The 18,398-nt window shown below is 39.5% G+C and overlaps 1 protein-coding gene across 11 annotated transcripts in view; it reads left to right on the top strand.

Annotated features, from left to right (window-relative positions):
- The window catches only part of LOC120802952 (pleckstrin homology domain-containing family A member 5-like), a 247,344-nt gene that overhangs the window by 169,658 nt on the left and 59,288 nt on the right, over positions 1–18,398 (top strand). For 8 of the 11 annotated variants that reach the window (XM_040151204.1, XM_040151195.1, XM_040151182.1 and 5 more), the window contains 2 exons: positions 3,927–3,980; positions 17,655–17,826. In XM_040151204.1, the coding sequence (XP_040007138.1) occupies positions 3,927–3,980; positions 17,655–17,826 (226 nt within the window). Of the gene's footprint in view, positions 1–3,926; positions 3,981–17,654; positions 17,827–18,183; positions 18,249–18,398 lie in introns of those variants that run through there. The other 3 variants (XM_040151259.1, XM_040151188.1, XM_040151222.1) reach the window with 2 other exon arrangements.

Below are 18,398 nucleotides of genomic sequence, written 5' to 3'. Positions count from 1 at the left end.
ATCTCTATGGCAGCTCCCCTCTATCTCTTTCTTTTTCTCACACACTCACTCTCTATCACTTTCACACACACAGTATTCATCTACCATGCCAATTATCTTGTCTGTCACAGCGCTCCGCTTAACGAGTGCTGCGGTGTCTGTATGTGTGTGTGTGTGTGTGTGTGTGTTTGTAAAATATGTAAATGAGGAGTTCATGGTTTGTATTTTTAAACATGTTGAGCAGAGTGGAGGTGAGAAAGTAACAGGGATCCAAAGGTGTTGAACTGCGGCAATGCTGCTAATGAGAGTTTCACCTTTCCAACTCCCACGAAGATGACGGGTGAAAGCGAAATATCTTTGCTTCAAAATTCAGTCTAAGTAGCTTTTATGCATGATGAATGTTATTACACTTGCAGACACCTGCAATGTTCATTACAGCCCATATTACAAAAGTACTGAAGGAACTGATCGACAAACTCAGAACGTTTACCAGATGTAGGACCTGTGGTAAAATGGTAATGTGAAGTTTGTCCTGATGGAGTGTTCAAAATAGAAAGGGTCAGTTGCTGGTGAGCATGAACCTGTTAAGTAAACCTCCGTAAACCTGTCAGCCTTACGTTTTGGTTGTACATTATGGGATAGAGCAACGCAGCATCTTGCTGGATGGCATAGTGTCGCACTGTGGCAAGAGTTGAGTCTGGTTCAACTTTTTTTTGCCATACGGCCCTGCGTTGTTTAGATAGTTTAGATAGATAGTTCCCTGCATGCGTCCCCTCGCTGTGCAGGGAACTCTATCTGCATGTTTTTTCACTCAAGATTCGGTCTGACCACGGCCTCAGCATCACGTCACATGATCTGCAATTGTGACTGTAGCCACCATGCTGAAATGCCACACAGCCTGGTGCTGTATTTGTGGGCATAGACTAGGGTTTCCAATAACTGCAGCTAAGGGACAGTTTTTTAAAAATAGGAAAGGTCTCATTATGTGTCATTTTGTGCATCATGTAGTAGCTTTATTTGATTTAACATAAAGGCATCTTTGTGCCACATGAGCCCTCAAGCATCTTCACTTCTTCTCCCTTCCTAATAAACTTTTAAACAAAGATGAAAATAAATTAGCACAAGCTCTAAGCTTTCCCTCCAGGCTCAGGATCATCTCGGTCTAAGAGAGCGCCTCAGATTTAACCCAGCACACCACAGAGGTGGAGGATCACCTCCTTGTTTAACAGCTAAAAACCAGCTTTGCTTTATTTCACAGTCTCAGAGATAGCTGAATGTGACTGAACATGGAATGCTCAATCTTGTGTGACCAGGGAAGTATGTCTTCCTTTCTCTCCGGTCTTGTGAAAAGATGAGTCTGTCTGAAATACACTTCTCTCACTGAAATAGGCAGGAAACTCTTTTTTTCAATCAGTACAAAAATCGGACATTTAGATCACATTTGGAAACAGATCAACATGTTCAGCCTCACTTTAAAATCCCAAATGCCGTATTTTCCTATTTTATCATTTAATTATCAGAATGCATTCACAAAAGTATTAAACAGTTTGGCCTTGCCCTTGGGCTGGCCAAAGCTGAAGCCATCTTGATCACAGGTTGATCAGCACCTGTACTACTGGCCCAGTCAGTAAGCTTTGGGGTAGATGCTTATGTTATAGCTCCATCGGTTTCCATAGATTTGCTCCCTATCCAGCACTGAGATGTAATTGGGGCGTATTACTTACTTACATACCTTGAAGTTGATTTTAAATTCATTTAACTTAACATCGCGCATCCTGCCAGCTTGTAAGCTGTTTCCACCCATGCTGTTTGTTAGGATAAATGAATTGTGGGTTTATCCAGTCGTTCTTGCCACAATATTAGTCAGTCGCATTTGTGTATCACATATTATTTGCACGTTGATGGAAAATGCTTTCTATTAACATAGGCAAATTCATACTCTGATGGTGCCTTTATAGCAGTGTGCGTGCAGTTGATCACTCTGATTACATTAGGGAAACCAGCTCTCGCTGCAAATTGCGCTTTAATGTTAGCCTGGTCAACCACATCGTATGGGTACGTCGCTGACATACGGATGATCCTTTCCCATACAGCTGGCATATCACGGCTCAAGGATGATTGGCGCAATCCTGACCGGTTTGCCAGTTCCCCTGTTGTAAGGGAACAGGCAATGCATGACTCCTCGCTGTGTCGTTGTCCAAAGCCACACCCAACTCAGCGCTCAGTTCCAAAGGATTGGTTTAGGAAGTCTGAAAGTCTGAAAGTCTGTGATCTGAAGTCTGTTCCGACATGACGACATCAATATCAGTGTGCTAGCCATGTGGAGTATTACTCAGCCTGTGAAAACAGTCATATAGTGTCTGAGAAAATTACCCTGAGGCCACAAATTATTACAGAAAGCCCGTGGTAATAACTAGAGGTGTGGAATGCTTAACAGGCACTGAAGGCATTTTGGGAAGTTTAGTACGCAGCCTTTATGGCATTCAGCCCCTGCTGTTGACAAAAATTCTAGATATCTTCTGGCCTCGAGGCCTCTGCTGTACTGAATTTGATTTTTGCCCATGCTAAAGGCAGCAGTAAACCACCCCACCCCCCACCACCACCACCAAATCCCAGTGCAGTATGGTATTCTGCCGCCTTTACCAGCATTCAATCATTTATATCATTACTCTGTGTCCCTGCCGGCTCGGTCGTCAATCAGTCAAGTTCACTGGCCCATCCAATGAGAAGCTAAAGGAACATTTCTGATGTATCTCAAAAGATCTCTTTGTGTTATTTTCAAAAACACCATTTTATGTGGTTTTAACTACAAAAGGATGAATAATTGTGATTTGAGTGGATTTTTTGCAGTTTCACACGTCTTTCCCTTGGTAGACTGTGTCTAAGTCTTCCTTCCCCCTTTCTTAACCGTCTCTTGCTTCTGCTTCGCCCTATCACAAATCTGATTTCGACTCCCGCACTGCCTGAGGCTGTTTAATGAGAGTCAGCGCTTCGCAGCTCTTCACCTATTCGAACGTCACTCACTGAGAAGTTTAAATTAAGAGATTCCTAAAACCCACATCTAGAAAGATGTTTTCTTTTCCCCTGGGGGAATTTTTCCTCTGCTTATCTTATTAGGACGCATCCTACGCCTCTGCAGTTCTTGCTTTTATTAATGACTCTCTAGTTTCCTTTTTTTGTTCTTTTGTGCTATATTCAACTCACTATTATCTCGTTATGTTCATATCCCAGATGTTTTGTTAATATCCTACTTCTCACCCCATCCTAACAAATTTAGAAGCTGAGGTGTTTTAAAAGATGTCTCTTCTGGCTGAGCTCTGACCCTTTCTCTTTGTCTTTTTGTCACTTTGTTTTTTTCTTTCTCTCTTCCTGCTTCCTGCATCTGTCTCCCTACTTCATTATTTACAGATTCAGCTCACATATCTTCAGTTGTCTGATTGTACAACAACAGAAAGATAAGAAGATGAGAAAAACAATAGAAAATGATAACAGATAGACACGCAAGACTGACTGAAAATATGAAAGAAAAGAGAGACAGAGAGAAAAACAGATGCTGATGCTGGACTAATGGGAGGCTCTGAACGATGGTGTGCTGATGGGTTGATCAAAGCCATGACTGGGAAAGCTGATGGAAAATTAATAATCAGATAACCAAGATGGAAGCACTGGTAGATTGGTGTTCACGGGGACAAAGAGTTTGTCTGTTTGACTACAAATGCTTTCTGATTTCACAAAAGAAAAATATATTTTAGTTTACCTTTCATCTACATTGATTTAAGAACTACCTTCATTTTTTTTAATGTTTAATGTTTTCCTTTTTTTATTCGTAATGATATTATTTCTGCCATTATTTATGTCATGTAGCATGTCTGAATTTAATTTTTAAGTCACTATTTGAGTTCTTATTATTTTTTTTATTCTCTCTCCCTCCCTTGTTCTGTTTCTAGCGTGAATTTTGGAAAGCTTGTCCACCCTGACAGGCCCATAGAGGCTCCCAGCAGGTAATGATCCCTTACATCATAGGAAGAGCTGCTGTGGCTTCAGCTTCTTTATCAGCTTTGATGCTTTAAGTACTAGTTTGCTATTGACAGCCGCAGTGACTAAAACCCAGAAGTTGCTGCATGCAGAATGTCTTGTTAGCCACGGGTAAGTTTGATGAACAGTTCCTTTTCTAGGAAAGTACACTTGGTAGCCTTCTTGACCAGTCAGATGAGAAGATCAATATCAACAGGTGTAGAAATAAGCCTGTCACAACAAGACACTGGAGCTTTTAGAAAGGACAAGGAAGACAATCAACCCAAATCTGCAGCATGCAGGCGTTGCCAGGTTTGCTCTCTGGCTTGTTACTGGTGTTTTGGTTGTCAGTCAATTTAACAATATTTTAAAGTATTCCTACAGCAGCAAGGGAAGAAAGTCATAGGCCAAAACACACTGGTCTCACAATAAAGATGCTTTTTATACTACAAGTGTTACTGGAGTTTTGACCTCTTCAGACTGTCTCCCTTCAACTAGAAAACATTCCCACAAGTGTGTATATATACTTCATAACTTTATCTAGCCCCTTTTGGGATAGTCTCTTCCACTGATTAGGAGGTGCAGAGAAAGAGATGCTTCCCATAGAAGTGTGCGGCCATTTTGCCCATTTGCCAAACCAAGTCCTCCTCCTTGAAACCCTTTTTCTCCTAAGTCCACACCGTATTTTTTTCAAAATGATTCCAAAGTTTAAATCTCACTTTTGTATGGCTTGTCAAAGTTTGTTTTAAAATGTGGCTGAAATGGTCTTTTGGCCAACTGGAGGAAAAACACCAACTGCATAACAGCTGTTCTAACCACCTGTGGTTGCTTCGGGTGTTTTCTGACTTCTGACCAAAGGGGTCAGTAACTCCATTCCAGCCTTGCACAGCAGAAGAGGCAAAGAAGACACCACACTCAAAAACTAACTTGGACATTTCTAACAGGGCATTTTACAAGATAAAAGACCTGTTTGGTGGGTTAACTTCCCTACCTTTGATTAACAGCTGATTCCTAGGCTTGTCAGCGGGAAGCATCCGAAGCATCTAGGACTGTCTCCCATGCAGTGGATGACACAGTCCCAAGTAGGGTTTGGCATTTTCTTTCCCCCAGGCAAATGCAATGCAGCACCCAAACAAATACATTTACAGTTTCCTAGATTAATTTTACAAAAATTGACCAGTGCAAACATGGACCAACAAAACCAAGTCAATAAACTAACGACTCAAATATATTTTGGCTGCTTATTGTACGTAAACTGAGGGTATGGGTGTCAGTAACGCCAGGATAGCACAACACTTCAGACGCAAAGCGGCATACACTATAACTGGAATGCTACTATTTTGAGCAGCAATTTTTCTAACATTTAGTCGATAAACACCCAGTGCCAGAGAATTTAACTGTTAACAGGTTGGCAAAACAGAAACTCAGAAACTGCAAATCCCCTTGAAAAATCACTAGCTCACCTTCTCAAAACTGCTTCCAGTGACCTTGTCATTAGGCAAAGTCCTCAGAATATTATGTCCATTCAGTCACTGCTATGCCATGCTCTTCTAGCAAAAGTTTGTCATTGCATGGTAGGTACCTAAGCTAGGTTAGTACTGTGGTTCCCCCCTCCTTCCAGTTTTTGTGCTAAACTAGCTTAACTTGTCCCACACCTGTGTCTGTACTGGACACACAGAGATGATATTGATCTTCTAATGTGGCTCTGTAAAACGCAAACATGTCAAGTTGTTCCTTTAATTTTAGTACAATATAATTGGTAAATCCCACTATGCTAGGAATGAAAGGTAGCCACTTCCCAGGTAAGTCAGCAACCGGTGTTTCTGCTGCTTTTCAAAGGCTTAACAAATGAAAAAAATATCCAAAATAACAGGATGTATCTTCCATCTTTGTATTCAGCTCCATTCATCTTTAATTCAAGACCTCATTCCTGTGTGAGAATTATTTTTCTTCTTCTGTTTGTGTCTGCCTCTTGCTAACACTAACTTAATTTCAGTCTGCTTCAATTGCCTGATGAGCCACTATGCTCAAATGATTATGTATGATTAATGTGAATGCCATGGGTTGTGTCCCCAGCATACAGCAGGTTGTTTTGTTTGTTAGTTTTTTCCCCCAATCAGAATCAAATTAAATCTCCTTTGAATTCAGCAGTGGCTTGTGTTACTTCTATTATCTGTATTCTATCTACCACTGCTACTACACTTTTTACTTGTCTAATGAAAGGGTGTTAAAGGTACAGCTCCAGCATTCTCTTCCACTTAAAGCTTTGAACTGTCTCATAGTAAACTGTGACTCATTGATTGAATCCTGACAGATAAAATAAAGAAAATTCCATTACTGAGAAACCTACCTTAAATGATCCTACAACTACAACAATATGACTCAGCCCAGAAATGTACCCTAGTGGACAATATGGGTTTAATATAGTGTTGGAGATCTGTAATTCTCTTTTATCCAATACATTTCAAAAACCAATGTCATATTAAATAAATTGGCCTTATTTACTTCAACAGCAGAGAGAACCAGGCCTTTAATTTGATTCATTAGCGACATGCCTTTGTTTTTAATTCCCCAGTTTTATAAGTATATTTTATTCAATTATGATTGAAAGCCTCTCTGTTTACTATTCGCCTAAGGTTTTATTTTGCTGTTGATACTGTTTGCTGCCAAGACAAACTCAACAGTTCCTCAATGTTTCCTGTTTTCTTGATAAATTCAGTATAATTTCCATTTCCACAGAATTAATTGCATGGGTGCAACAGCAGAGTCAACTCATACTCAACTGAGTCATACTCTTCTGATCAGTTTCTGTTTTTAACACAAATGCTATCCTCATTTACTAATTAATTCCAATAGCTTTTACTTTTTTTCCATTGCTTTTAAGCTACTGTCAGTAAAACTCAACACTTTTTACACAGATGTTTCTCAGCTCAAAGGGCATAATCCCGCTGTTTCCTTAGACTTTCTTAGACTTTATTTTGGAACAAGGGCTGGAAATATCAAATTTTCTTAGATGGTAACTTAGCAGCGAATGAAAAAAAAAAAAAGAAAAGTCAAATAAAAAACTCAGAGAAAAAGAGTGGTGAATATGACATATTTCTGATGTTGTAAAGATGGAGTTATGCTGTTGAAATGAACATTAGGCTGACTTTACCCAATTAGCCGTTATAGTAACGTTTTCTACTGTGCCTCTGTTAGTGAGTGGCCTTTATTTGTTTGTGTTGGCTGTGACATTGCTATTATTTGAATACTTCAAAGTTCAGAAGACAAGTTTTTGAGTACATTTTTCTCCAAGTGAAACTGGAGACCATGTGGTCCTCATTTCAGCAGCTCACACTCCCTAGAGTGAAACACTGTTTACTGGGATGAATAACCTTGTTTATGTAAATACTTGTGCATGCTGCACAGGAAATGAATGGCAGTGAATGGCCTCTTCTGAAGGAGAGAAGCAAGTCCTGAAATGTGGGACCTGGTGTCCAGGCAGTAGCAGGACAAGTAATTCAAAGAGATGGGAATGCTAGAATGTCAGTTTAAAGTTACTGGTATAATCTAAGTAACTCAATAGCTAATTATTCAAGGTAAACTAGGCATTACAGTAGTCAAAGTCGGATGTAAAAAGCATGGATGATTTTTTTCTAAATATTAAGTCTAAAGAAAGGGTCTGATTTTTGCTATCTTTGTCAATTGAAAAAGGCAGGACTGAGCTATCCATTTTGCATGGAGTCACATTAGCATTGAGTAATTGTCTAGGCTACCAAAAATAATTTCTGATTTTTCATAGTTAAAGAAAATTTTGAGACCTTCGTTCTTTTATTCCACCAAGGTTGTTTTGAATTGTGTCTTGCTTCTTATTCTTATTACAATAAAAAGAGAGATACAGCTGTGTGTCATCAGCATACTAATTGTGGGAGAAATCAAAGCACTAAATTAAGTGGCCAAGGGGCATTTGTCAATACACTTTTGCCAACTAACAGAACTGAATCAAGAGTTGAGCTTCGTAATACATCATATTATTAAGGGGGCTAATGATAGAAGAGGCCACCAAATTTCGCAGTCTCTTTTTGACTGTGTCTATATTTGTTTGTTTGTTTTTGTCTTTTAGGCTTGATAAAACTACCAATTACATGTACCAACCTACATGAAAACTACTTAAAGCACAATGATGCTTCATATCATGATATTTCTGATCAAAGATCAAGACTAGGAATCTGACCATTCTGAACATTCAATGCCAACTCTTGATACTTGACTATTTTCAATATTTCACAGTTTTGTTAGTACTTAAAATGTATAGTGCTATTGTGCTAGGGTTATGCATTGGCAGCAATCACACAATAAACAAAACATATTGCTAGAAATACGCTATTAGTACTACATATTTGCAGCTACGAAAAAGATTCCAAAGCTAAAATCTGTGAGATATGTGCTCTTACTTTTTTTGCATATATCTGTAACAGTTGATTTTGGTTTTTTTTGTTTAAAATGGTTTTCTACGGGCAATGAGCAAAACATGATGAGACCTGATAGATATCTCAAAAACTACAAAGGCTACAACACTGAGTCTTTGTGAACTGCTTCCTCCGTACTTCAGTGCTTCGCATATTCAAAATTGGCAGCAATAGCACCACCGTGTGGTGACAAATTAGTTTAAAAAATACTGCAAAATGTTTTGGCTAAAATCACAGCAACCGTGAGGTGTAGAAGAAAAATTCTGTTGTGTAAGGATTCAGTGGATGATGCTGAAGAGATTGATATAGGCCACGCCCATTTGCATTATAAACAGTTTTTGGCCATTTTGTATATTTTGCTAGGCACACCATATAGCTTCACCAAACTTGGTAGATACCATGTTTGGACAACTCCAAACACTGCCATTATGTTTGATTTGAGATATCATGTTTCGTTTTTCCACGACTAGCTAACAAACTTTGGTGGGTGTGATCAAATCAGTTCAACTTGCTATAACTCTTGAATGCTTCATCCAGTTGCGACCAAATATGGCTCAATTGCACAGGCTGAGAAAATTAATAAGACTGCTGAGTTTCATGCAACTACTCCCAGATAGTGATGACTAGAATAAGTTTGCTCCTATTATGGCTGTTCAGGGTGATATGAGCTGCATTCCTGAATCAATTATGCGAAAAAGTGAAACGATGTGGAATTATTAGCTCAATATGTTAGAAAATAAGGCAACAGTAGCAGATGCAGCAATCACACACAATTTGTTCTGGAAATGCAGATATTCTAGTTTGTAATTTTAATACAGTTACCAGTTTCATGTTCCCACAATGATAAATTCTCATTTACTGAAACCACAAGTAAGATGGTACAGAGAGCAAAAAAGGGGTGTTTGAAATAGAGCTGAGTCATGAGTAACATCAGTCAAATTCAGAGCAAATAAACAATGGTGCTCATCATGAAGCGGAAGCCAAACTGCAAAGAAATGGATCAGGGGAAAAACTCCATTTTATTTAATTCCAGAGGTCTCTGATCCTGCTCAGATGGCTGAGTAACTGCCTGCATTGCCAGTGCTCACACAAACCAGTTTCATCAGCAAGTCTCTGAAGTATGAATAAACAGAGCAACCAAAGGAAAGGGCTTACGAAGGCAAGGTTATTAAAGGCTAAGATAACCATGCAACTGAAAGATGAAAAGGCAGACGAGTTGAGACATTGGGGAGGATTGAAAAGGCAGAGAGAGGGAAAAACAGATTGGCTGTGCGATCAGTGTGCGATTTTTGTTGTCTGTGTGTGTGTGTGTGTGTGTGTGTGTGTGTGTGTGTGTGTGTGTGTTAGTCACCCTTCTTTAGATGTAGGGCTCTTGTTACTAAAGGCGCGTGAAGTTGTCCTCTCTCACTTACAGTCAATTGACCGGCAATTCAGTGTCACTGCCAGGGCCATGCAGTAGGAGCAATTTCCAAACATCTGCCTCTGGCAACATTGTCGCTCTGTTTTCTTAAGGCTAAATGCCTTCACTTGCAGACATTACACGGACACAAACACACCTGAGACTTACTATATGTGAATGTTGCCAGCTCAGCAGAAAATATTTCATGATGAATGTGTTCTGACTCTGAATCCTTGAGCTCATTCGGTTAAGTCAGTGAGGTTACCGGGCTGCTGTGAATAGACTGGTGTTTTTGCACCTATACTGTAGGTGTCTTGGAGTTTTAAACACACAGCAGTCTGGACAGATAGCAGCAACACCTTTGAATACATTGTAATACTATGCAGTAAATACCAGCTAGCTGTAGCACATAATGCTTTACCTTTGCTTAGATTGAGAGAGTTTGAGTCAACTCGGTCATTTTTAGGATGTTCACCTTTGCTACATAAATTTCATGTTTGCCATGCCTGCTTAATTTTGCCTGTTAATAAATCCAGCCGACACGGAGTAACATTGGTATTCATTTAGAGTCGTGTTTCTATAATAAATCCAATATCTGTTCTCATTCTAGCTCTTAGGCTGGTGGAGACCAAAGAATTTTTTTTTTTTTTTTGGAGGAAAATATATCTGGCTCCCTAGCTTGTAGATGTTTTTTCACCACTTAGTCACTAATTTTTACTGTTTGGTACTGGGAGGGTACTGTACATAGGTTTGATCAAAGCTTTCTCACTAGAAAACCACAACAATTAGCTAATTGAGGCTAGAAAGCTATGTAGAGCCATCTGGAGCTGCAGAGTTGGTCATTTTTGTGTGGGTTTGTCTCTGAAAGGGACACTTTTTACATTACACATAGTCCTTTGATCCGTTGTTGTAGTACAGATCTTGATAAGTAGTTCGGAAGTTAATTTCCTTGCATGCATTTCACTCATTCCAACAAAAACACACAGTCAATCAATCAAGAATCCTCTTCATGAAAGGATAAAATACGTTGCTTGTCCATGCCTTCTTGAATGACACATCTAAGCGTTTTTTTGATCTGACACCACCATCAAAAGAATGACATCATTTGTCAATGCCTCCCAAAACCATTACAAAACACAATTATAGAGTCATAATTCGTATGGCAACTGGAGGGTTTTGTTACTTGATCCTAAACATATATTGTGTCGTTTTTTGAGCAATTGCTGAAATTGCTGATGCTGTCATTTTCGCGTTACAGGATAGTCTCAGCACAATAATGTTGTGTGGACCAGATCTGAAAATGAGTGTTAGATACTACAGTTTCAGAAATAGCCTAAAAATATCTACAAGTACCGAGTGAAAGGCAACTGTTCTTGCTTAAAATTTCTTGAAGACGTTCGTCTTTCACCCAAATGTTTCTTATATTCTGACTTACAGATGGGAATTCTTGCAAATTTTACTTCTGTGGTGTCATTCACACACTTACAGTAATATAGGTCACATTGAGAGACATTCGCACATTGGAGGCAAGGGTATACATGAAATTAGCAAGTTTCTACAAAGTCTCGTGTGATAATGTCAAAAGGCAAACGTGTTTATACCTGTTCCAAATTGCTAAGCTCAAAGCCAGGGCAAAATCCTGCCATCCTAAAGAGGGATATCAGACAGTGAATCGTACAAATGGGGATAATAGCACCGCACACTGTCTGACAGTCCCTCCTAGGAGGCATTTATGGTATTTCACTTGGGTGTACGCACAAACGGTGACGTAGTTTTGTGTTGAATCAAAAAGTAAGTTTCAATCCTGGATACGTTGTCACCTCCCCACACTATACCAGTCACTGTGAAATGCTTGTAATTGTTAGCTTGTTGGTTTTGGAAAGTTATACAAAATTGTGAGATGCAGGATGGGGTTAAACGGGATGGGATTTCAGACACTGTTCGACAAACTCACCATCACTTTGTCTGAAGTATACTGACACCTTGAAAGTCAACAGCTGTCAATTTGTGAATGACCTAACATAGATTAAATACATGTGTAGATATGAGCAGGACAAGTGTAAGAAGGTGCTTTTTGGCATTCAGTTTGATGTCAAATTTTGAAGTTCTCTGTGAAGTCGCAAATCAAAGTGAATCACAGGTGTAATCAGAACAGCAGACCTGCTGTAGCCTCCAGGGAACCCTTTGCAGAATTGAGAATGCAGCCACAAGTCTGTAAACTATTCTCAAAAGCATAGTAAACAATGAATCCAATTCACCACTGTAGCTCCCTTAACTAAAACTACTAATTTACCCCTTACTGAGAGCTCAATATTAAATGTGAGAAGGTGCTTGACTTAATTGTTTTTGCAAAACTGATCGATGGATGACCTCTGGAATTATCAAGCGCTCTACAGAATACTTTTAAAAATTAGGGGCTCTTACATCCTGCACTGCAAAGACCTTTGATTAGTCAAAAACATGCCAATGATTCTTTAAACCCTCGGAATAAATGTATCTGCTTATCAACTTGTCATTTCAAATTTCAGAACAAAGTCAATTATATTTTGTGTATTGACATTACAAGAAAGTGATTTGATTTGATTTAGTCAACATGCAATTTGGATGAGTTTTCCTGTTTGTTTCATGGGACTGAAGGTTATTGAGTAGGCTAAAGTACTTTATAGCAAAGAAGATTATCTCTCAATGGAGAATATGGAAGACATGCTAATCTGCTGCAAAGGAATTTAAATGGTTGGCATGCCAGATACATTTTGCCTGGAATGCTAATTTCAATGAAAGTACAGTAGGGTAAATTATGGGGATTAGCAGTGATAAACTGTAGTTGTATTTCAGATAGAAACTGTGCAAGATAAAGAATGAAATAGGAAGGGGATGTTGGTATTACAAAGGGTTAATAAGGTAGGTAAGACAGGTAGCTTTTATGAGAAAGTGCTGGAGAAGAGGTAAAGGCATCCATGTTTCACCTAGGGGCAGTTACTGCTGCTCTCTTAATGGTAATCTGATCTGCAGTGTGGGACAATTGCAGGCAATACAGAGACACAGTAATGTTTTTTATCAGTAACGTCAGCCGGTGTGTTTGTATTTGAAAACTAAGGCACAAAGAGGTACAGGTGTATTCATGTGTTAGACACAGTCTGGGCAGAAAACCAGATGAGATCATTTAGACTCATTTAGACTGATGAGTTCCAAAAAAAAAAAAAAGAAAGAAAGAAAGAAAAGAAAAGAAACACCTTAAATTGTGCCCAAATTAATGAAGCAAACCCTGCAAGATAGTGTGGGTAGTCAACTCGGGTCGCAGCCACCCTCAAATGCCATACTCTTGTTACCGCAACGTACACCAGACACACCCTTTTGATCATGGTGGTGTACTTAAGCCGTTCATATAGCATCTCATCTCAAGTCTTACCTCCATCTGTAGGATCTAGAGTCCACATAGGGGAGAAGTTATTATCGGCACTCCCCACTCCCTGCTTTGCTGAACTTGGTGTTTCTTTGTGCGGAGTGATGAGGTCAAAGCCTAGATGCCAAACATCAACACTGGACATATTCTACATCTGCATAATAATCCATGTCATGTGAGTTGGCTGACTGCAGCACATCTTAAACCCATCCAAAAGTAAATATTTTTTCTATAACAGTGACTTACAATTATAAAATGTTTTAGAATAGTGTGGTTTTTTTTCATTGCAGTAAAAAAAACATCTGCTAACTGAAATGTCTAGATTTGTGCTCATTAATTACAGATGTGGAGTTGGGATTCGCATTCAATTTTTATCAAGACTAAAAATCTTAAATCCCACAAGTGATGAACAACATGAAGTAGATTCTATTACTGTAGTCTATACTAGTCTGTATTAAATGTAAAGATTGTCTTGAGAGTTTCACTGAAGGAAAGGCTGTTTAGTCACTAAATCAAAAGGGTTCATCCTCTGGGAGGTATCAATATGCTCAATAATTTTCATGGAAGTCTACCCCTTAGATTTTAGTATTGTTGTGCATGAGTATGGAAATTTTGATCTAATGTTGGCACTTCCCTGAGGAAAAATCAGGGGATTATCAAAGAATCACCCTGTGCTGACTGTTAATATCCATATCCGGTTGAGAGTTGTTGAGAAATCTTGACCAAGTGTTAGAAGGAAAGCTTTATTAAAATTGTTTTACAATAGCATCTCCTTTATCAGCCCAAAAAAATGGAGAATGGGCTAAAGACTGCCATTACAGTAAAACTGGGTTCAAGTTTATCTTTATTCTTCCACTAGGGGGTATTTGTTATGCAACAATGGTGTGCATAATGACAACATCAACAGTAAATCGCAATAAATAGCGATGGGAAATGGAATTAATACCAAGTACAAATATGCAAGAGTGCAAATGTGCGGGTGTGATAATGTGCCCAGGTAGTGCAAGGAATGCCGCCAGAGTGCTAATGCAATTTAGATGAAAGAGACATGGAGTCTTTTCTACCTCCAAGCAGGTGCCCTGAAACAACAGCCTGAGGGCAATAGCTAAAAACTCCCTCTGGAGTGGATGTTCCTCGCTGTCCAATATAGAATAAGCCCTCCAAAATACCTGCCTGTTATAAATGACCAAAAGCTTGGCTTGACTTCTCCCTGACATCTTACTCTGTATAAAATTAATGATCATGTCTTTCAATTTTGACATATTTAAACTGAGGAAAGACTCAACACACCAAGCCACAAAGTAATCCACCACCAGCCCATGATCCTGCCCCCCCCCCTTCAAGAAGGACTGACAATAACAGAATCATCAGCAAACTTCTTATTCTTATCGTTGCTGTGAAAGTCATCAGTGTACATAATGTAAAGAAGGAGGAGAGACAGCAACCTTGAGGGGAACAGGTGGATGAGTAGAGCTCGTTAGAGAGAACATCATGAACTCTCACACACTGTGATCAGATCAGTTAAAAAGTCCATTATCCAACCAACCAGGTTTGGATCAAGTTTGAAGTGGCAAATGAGCCTCTCTTAGGCAGGAATGGCTGTATGGTATTGGATCCCGCCAAGAATTCAATAAATAAGAGTCTGTCTGACTTTTTAGCACCTGGCCACAGATGTTTTCAGGGTCCTGCGCTTTTAGTCTCAGTATTTCTCAAGAGGTTTTGCCACTTTCTTCACATAAGTCTTAAATGCTGAAGAAGCTGTGGTCTTTTCTCATATCTTATCTCTTATCTCATTCATCTGTGCAGTAAAATCGTTATTATCATATCCCAGGTAAAAACCATTAAGTTCATCAGCCAGGCGTTTATCTAAATTAAAACCATCCTAAGCGCCTCCCCTGTTGCCCTCATTCTGTGATCCTGTCATAGTTTTGATTCCGTTCCAGGCTCTCTTTAACTTGTCGCTGCTGAGCTCTGACTTAGTCTTATCCTTGTATCTTAGTTTAGCCTTCTTTATTTCAGCCCTCACCTCCTTCATTATCTCCTGCTCTGTATTGACATCGCTTTCATTAAAAGAATTTTTCCTCCTAAATATTAGATCCTTAATTGTTTGTCATTAGTAAAAATCTTTATTTCTGTGGTAGGAATCACAGTTTTTGCAAAAGAGATGTAGCGACACACAATGTCCGTAAGTTCATCAATATCAGAGGAGTCCTCCTGAAACACTGAACAAAATGTGCAATTAAAACACCCTTGGAAGGCAAGAGAGCTATCCTGAGTCTAGACCTTGACCTGCCTTTTAATCGTCTTCTCCCTCCTCAGCACAGATCCATTCACAGGCAGAGGGTGCAGAGAGTTATGATCAAAGGAACACTATAAAATAAAATTTTAAGACACTACCACTACCTGAACATGCCTTACATCTTCAGGGATAACTTAAAACCATAATGTCTCTAGAAAAAAAATCTCTGCAAAACGGTTGCTGTGTACCAGATCACCAGCCTGTTCACCATTATCTTACAGACTGGCAGCAGTCCCTGGCACTGACCGTTGCAAACCATGCACTACACTCTGAGTCACTTAAAAGTATCAAAGGTAACAAAAACTATGTCAACAAAAATAACAGCATGGATCCCATGAATAAAAATTGGGCTACCAACTGCAGGAAACACAAGACGCAGACACTTTCCTCTGAAAATGTGTTAGAATGAGAACTCTGTCTTTGTGAAAACAACAAGTTCCATTGACATGCTTTGCCTATATTCTGTTGACCTTGGGAGAAGAGATAAAGCTGTCACTTGGTGGTAGTTTTCATCTGATTCGGAGACCGCGAACCTTCCTTTTTCTCACATTAGCTATTGTCCTTCTATTAGACTTGGGGCAAAAAAAACTTTGAGCTGGTTCAATTTCTCAGGCCGAGTTGGCAGGCAATTTAAATTGGTTGAATTTAGAGGCATATATCAGAGGTGACACCAAGAGAATAATAGCTGTGATCCATGCGACCACCTCTATTCCCTCCGTCTTGCATTCTCAGTTTCTTTATCTCTGTTTCTCTGGCTCTCATCTCTTCTTCCCTCTGTGTCATTAAGAGAGTGAAGAAAGGGTCTGCCTCATGAAGATGTGGGGGGGTTGGCTGATTAGCTGGCTGGGCTCAGATTGTCATGGAGACAGAGTCTATCTCAGAGATTAGCAACCCCTATGTCATCTCGGCAGCAAAATTGGCTACAATACGATCACACATGCACACATTCTGTATATACGGATCCACCTACACACAACAACTATTTTAATAAAGTTAACTAATTTAACTAAGGGCACATTTGTACCTACCACCCTTGTATTTCAGTGACAATCTGAAACTCCCTAAATATGGTTTCTTTTGGGCAGGCGAAGCTTCAGTCTTCAATCCAGGTATTTTCTGCTCATTTTTTACCATTATCTAATCTAAGATCACCAAGCTGGATCAAACTCCATTCCGCTACTGCCCCTTGAGCTTCTGTCCATGAAAATAGAATAGGTGACAAAGTACAACCCCAGCAGAGCCCAACACCACAGAGAACATGTTTGATTTCTTGCCAAAAAGACAACCCAAGAGACACATTATAAGCTCTTTCTAAGTCTACAAAGCACACATAGACAGCTACATTGATCCTTCTAGTATCTTTGCAAGAGTGAAAAGCTCATCCATCCCTCCAAAACCAGGACAGAAACAGCATTGCTCATCTTGAATTACGAACAAGTAAAAGGACTCACTCCTGTAGTCAGTATTCGTCAAATATTTTTATTCATCATTCCCAGATGTCCGTCCTGCTTTTATTATCAAAAACATGATTTTGCAAATAATGTGCAGTTTTTAAAGCTTTTAATCTAGTACAGGACTGTGCATCTCTGTATTTAGAACCACTAGGCCCCACGTTTCCTTGCAACTATCTTGAATATGTGGTCATTTTTCTGTATTGCATTTGCATTTTTTTCAAGGGGGAAGAACTGAACTGAAGGAGAAAATAGTTTTAAAAAATGTTATAATGTGAAAGTTAATCTCAACCTTGGAAATTGAAAAGTTTGACAAAACAGGATTTATTGTTTAAGAAGATGGGTGTTGACATCTGACAGTCAGCAGTTCCTCATGTCAGAAATGCCAAGCATAAAACGAACTGCGGTCAAAACAACAGTCTGGACTAATGCCCATGCTCACTTATTTCATCATGTGTTTTCCGAGTCTGTTATGCTAGGCTTGAAGTTGAGGATGGCTGAGCACCTACTTCACCTACCCGCTGCCCAGTTTTACTACTGAAGTCGTGGTCACACCTCCTAGCTCTTGTGTGTTGCATGGTACTGTACATTCTATAAAGGTCAAATGTCTGACTGACTCCCTCTCTCTTTTTCTCTCTCTATGTCTCTCGCCCTGTGGCAGGCCAGCTCCTAAGGCTTCGTCAGAGCAGGGCAGCAGCAGTGACAAGAAGGAACGTCCCATTAGCACCATGAGCGAGGCTTCAAATTACACAGGTGGCTCAGACTACAGCACCTTTCCTGGCAGCCCTGCCACCACGGTCACTACAGCCACCACCACCACCTCATCCACACGGGTCAGTCTCCATCCAAACATACCTTAAATATTAAACATAGCTCTGATGAGTAATTTAATCACTGATCTAAATCAGGGCTGATGGTAATTAAACTGATGCATGTGGTTATGACCTCATTCTTTTCTAATAAAGTTAAATTTACGAATCATCTTTAGCAGACATTGGTCAGGAGGGCAAGGCTGGCTGGCTAGGAGGTTTTTGTCCAGACTGGAATATCTTAGCAGCTATTGGATGAATTGTCATTAATTTTGTATAGACATTCATTAACCCAAGAGGAAGAATACTGCATACTCTGACTTTTCCCCTGACTTTTCTTCCAGAAGCTCTATAACCTTGTCATTTTTGGGTTTGAATTAGATAGCCGGATCAGATGGACTCCCATAAAACCTGATAGAAAATCAAGGTCCCCAGAAGATAAACCCGAATGAATTCATTGATCCTCAGAATTTTAATCAACGGCCACTAGCAGATCAACATTTTCAATGATCCAGTGAAATAGCTCTGTCTCTCTACATTGGATCCTGATGTACTGTATTTGGAGGTCCCCTAGCTTTTCCAGTAGTGCCATTAGC

The sequence above is a fragment of the Xiphias gladius genome, chromosome 2 (genome assembly GCF_016859285.1).
Source record: "Xiphias gladius isolate SHS-SW01 ecotype Sanya breed wild chromosome 2, ASM1685928v1, whole genome shotgun sequence".
NCBI lineage: Eukaryota > Metazoa > Chordata > Actinopteri > Istiophoriformes > Xiphiidae > Xiphias > Xiphias gladius.
Note: the sequence above shows the minus strand (reverse complement) of the source record. Positions and strands in the feature narration are given on the sequence as shown.